At 44.7% G+C, this 3,430-nt stretch overlaps 1 protein-coding gene across 1 annotated transcript in view; it reads left to right on the top strand.

Moving 5' to 3' along the window:
- Window positions 1-278: 278 nt before the first annotated feature.
- LOC114635598 (F-box/WD repeat-containing protein 15-like) overlaps window positions 279-3,430 on the top strand; it is a 12,695-nt gene continuing 9,543 nt past the window's right edge. Inside the window, exon 1 of the mRNA XM_028784108.1 lies at window positions 279-350. Coding sequence (XP_028639941.1) covers window positions 279-350 — 72 coding nt within the window. The remainder of the gene's footprint in view (window positions 351-3,430) is intronic.

Genomic DNA, 3,430 nt, shown 5'->3' with positions numbered 1-3,430 from the left:
AGAGATAAATCTGTTAACAGCATGAACACACTTTAAGATGAGTTTAGGGAAGACAAAAACCTTTCATGGAGCAGAAGGAGCAAGAAGGGCTTTTCCCTTCTATCTGGGAGATTGAATATATATCAATTTAACACAATGAGAAACATTTTAAGTTTACATTTAAAAGACAATTAAAGGAAACTTTAAAATTACTTGTGAATATGATAGTTGATTCTATAGATTAGCATGAGAAACACTTAAGTCTATAGTTCAGAGTGATAGAGAAGAGGTATGGGGTCATGGCAACACCAGAGTCAGGGCAGCTGGTGAAAGGTGAAGTAAGATTACTTGGCAGGGTCACTGGAGAAGCTGTAAGTGGCAATTGTGAGTTAGTTCAGGGTGTACACATAGGCAGTAATCTTTAATGTGCCCAGGTGTCATGACATTAAGGAGTTGGTGGGCGGAGCTCAGGGTCTGAAGCAGAAGGCAAAATGACAGGTTAGTGTTATTTATGAGGGGGGATGTCAAGGAAGTAAGGACCTTGGAGAATGTCCTGTGGTGGGTGAAACAGCTCTAGCTACCTTGTCAGTTCAGTTGTTTCCATTGAGGATAATACAGTCATCCATGTTTTGGGACCTGCAGTAGACAATTCCATCGTGATTCAGGCAGAGGTAGTCTGGCCATCAGGCCCAGAAGATGAGAATCCTTTTCCTGTGGGGGAGAAATGTGGGAGAAACGACTCACTTGTCTTAGACAATAGGAGACATGTAACTCTCTGAGTATCCTCTGTCCACAGTTTAGACCAAGCCCTGGCAGTGGGCAAGGCAATGGAGCGGTGTTTCTCAGTGGTTATCATATCACAGTCTAGGCAGTCTTGTTGTCACTGTGCCCATGTCACTCAGAGATCGTGGGAGTTGGGGGTTCACTGTCAGTATTTGATAGTCTCTGTCTACCAAATTAAGCTTTAACCGTAGAAAAGCATAGTAACATAGTTACCATAGTAACATTTAACATTACATTCAGCAGATTTCTGACAGGAATGAGAGCCACTATCTATTAAGTATATTGAAGTTAGACAATCTGTCTTTTTGTGTTCCAGAATGTATCTAGTAAGTAAAGAGAGTACATTGTAAATAACAGTAGCACAAACAAGGCTAAAGATCCTTTTGGCAGATGGGAACTTGTTTCAGAAGTTCCTGAGGAACAATGGCTTTTATCTAACTGTCAGAAATCCAATAATCCAGCTTGATCTCATTTCTGGATATTTGGAGAGTCTTGAGAACTAACATTTACCACATAGTATAGTTTGGCTACACGTTTGTGTGTTAGTGTGCTTTCTTTTGCTGTATTAAAAGGCCATGACCAAAAGTAGCTTGGAGGAAAGAACTCAGAGGTTAGTTCATCAGAGGAGGCTCAGACAGAAACTGAAGCAGAGGCCATGGAGGCTTGGTCATTCTTTATGGCTTGCTCTCCATGGCTTACTCAGTTAGCTTTCTTATACAACCCGGGACCATCAACAGGGCAGGGGCACATGCCCACAGTGGGCTGAGTCTTTCCATCCTGATGATTAATTAGAGAAATACCCTACAGATATGCTTAGAGGCAATCTGCTGGCATGGATGTGGGGGATGATGCTCTCCCTCAATTCACTACCTGTGGTAGTCAGGAGAGCTGGCCCTGCCCCCTCATTGGCTGTGGCACTAGGAGAATGAGCCCCCATTCTTTGACTGGGGAGATGTGATCTCTTGGTGATGTGTGGAACAATTGACAAACTGTTCTCCACTTGATTCTTTCTCTGACAGTGTCTACTAGGGTTTGGGGTACCTCACCTCAGGAGCTAAACAGAACAAGGTGTGGCTTGCACTGAGCAGAGTTCTCTTGGGACCTTCTTGGACTTTGTGTCTCAGGGGAGGAAACATGGCTGTGGCAGTGTTGCTTGATCTGGCAGCAGCACACTGTGTAGGTAGAGCATCTCTGATTTCTATGGTGTTGTAAGTGCTAGAGGCCCAGATGATGCCCTGGGAGAGGGATGGTGGGGACCCTAGTACCAATGGGAAGGAACATAGGACTGGCCATGCCTGTGGTTCTTGAGGACATTACTCATGGCTTGTCTCAGCATTATGACACTAGATTCCCACTGAGCAGTCCCTGCTGGTTTATGCAAGAGTATTTTTCTCTTGTGTACCTGACTTGTGAGACAGCCAGCTGCATAGCCATTGTAGGAGAGAACTTGGTGAATGCTGGATACCTCCATATGTGTTTCTTCATTATCCTCCGTTCGCTCAAATACGTTTTATTCTAAAAGGTAAAAGAGTCTAATGGAGTGAACATTAATCCATTCTTTTTGGTTTTTCGAGACAGGGTTTCTAACTGTAGTTCTGGCTGTCCTGGAACTCACTCTGTAGACCAGGCTGGCCTCCAACTCAGAAATCTGCCAGTCTCTGCCTCCCAAGTGCTGGGATTAAAGGATGGTGCCACCATTGCCTGGCCAATTAATACATTCTTAAGTTTGGTTGGTTCTGTTTATCTGGGAGAAGGTGTCACCCTATAGTCTTACCTGGCCTGGAACTATGTAGACCAGGCTAGCTCCAACTCACATCTGCCTCCCTCTGCCTCCTGTGTGCTGGGACTAAAATGGTGGCCCAAAACACGCAACAAAGGGTTTTTTATTTTGTTAGACAGGATCTCAATGTTTATAAACATTGTCTCCTACAGCAAACTGAAGATGGAACATAATGAACACAGAGATCTTGGGGTTGGAGGTTTTGCGGTTTTTGTTTGGTTTTTGATGGGTTAGGAGGAGCCTGTTTAGGACAATATCAGACTGTCCTAGAGTTCACTGTGCAGTTCAGGCTGGCCTTGGTCTCTGTCCTAGAGTTTGCTAAGCAGTTTAGGCTGGCCTATGAGTCATGGGGACCCTCCGACCTCTGCCTCCTAAGTGCGAGGCAGGATCCAGTGGTGCATCCTCATTGTACCTGGCCAGAGAGAGCACGGAGTGGAACTCGACCTCAGCCTTGTGAGACTGCGTCATGTGCTCCATGGTAACAAGGACTTCAACAGGTTCCCTTTCAAAGGAGTCAGGATTGACTCAAAGGGGAGATTACTTTTAGAGGGAAGGAGAAGTTATTAAGAATTTTCATGCAAATGGAGCTAGGGCTTAGAAATGTCTATATTGATTGCTGCCTCTAATATTTTACTAAATTTAATTATGCTTTTGGCTTTTTGTTATTGATGGTGGTGGAGTGTGTGTGTGTGAGTGAGTGTGTGTGAGAGTGAGTGTGTGTGCGAGAGTGAGTGTGTGTTTGTGTGTGTGTGTTTGTGTGTGTGAGTGAGTGTGTGTGAGTGTGTGAGTGAGTGTGTGAGTGAGTGTGAGTGAGTGTGAGTGAGTGTGTGAGAGTGAGTGAGTGTGTGAGAGTGAGTGTGTGTGTGAGAGTGAGTGTGTGTGTGAGAG

The sequence above is a fragment of the Grammomys surdaster genome, unplaced genomic scaffold (genome assembly GCF_004785775.1).
Source record: "Grammomys surdaster isolate TR1022 unplaced genomic scaffold, NIH_TR_1.0 113900, whole genome shotgun sequence".
In the NCBI taxonomy this organism is placed as follows: Eukaryota; Metazoa; Chordata; class Mammalia; order Rodentia; family Muridae; genus Grammomys; species Grammomys surdaster.
Note: the sequence above shows the minus strand (reverse complement) of the source record. Positions and strands in the feature narration are given on the sequence as shown.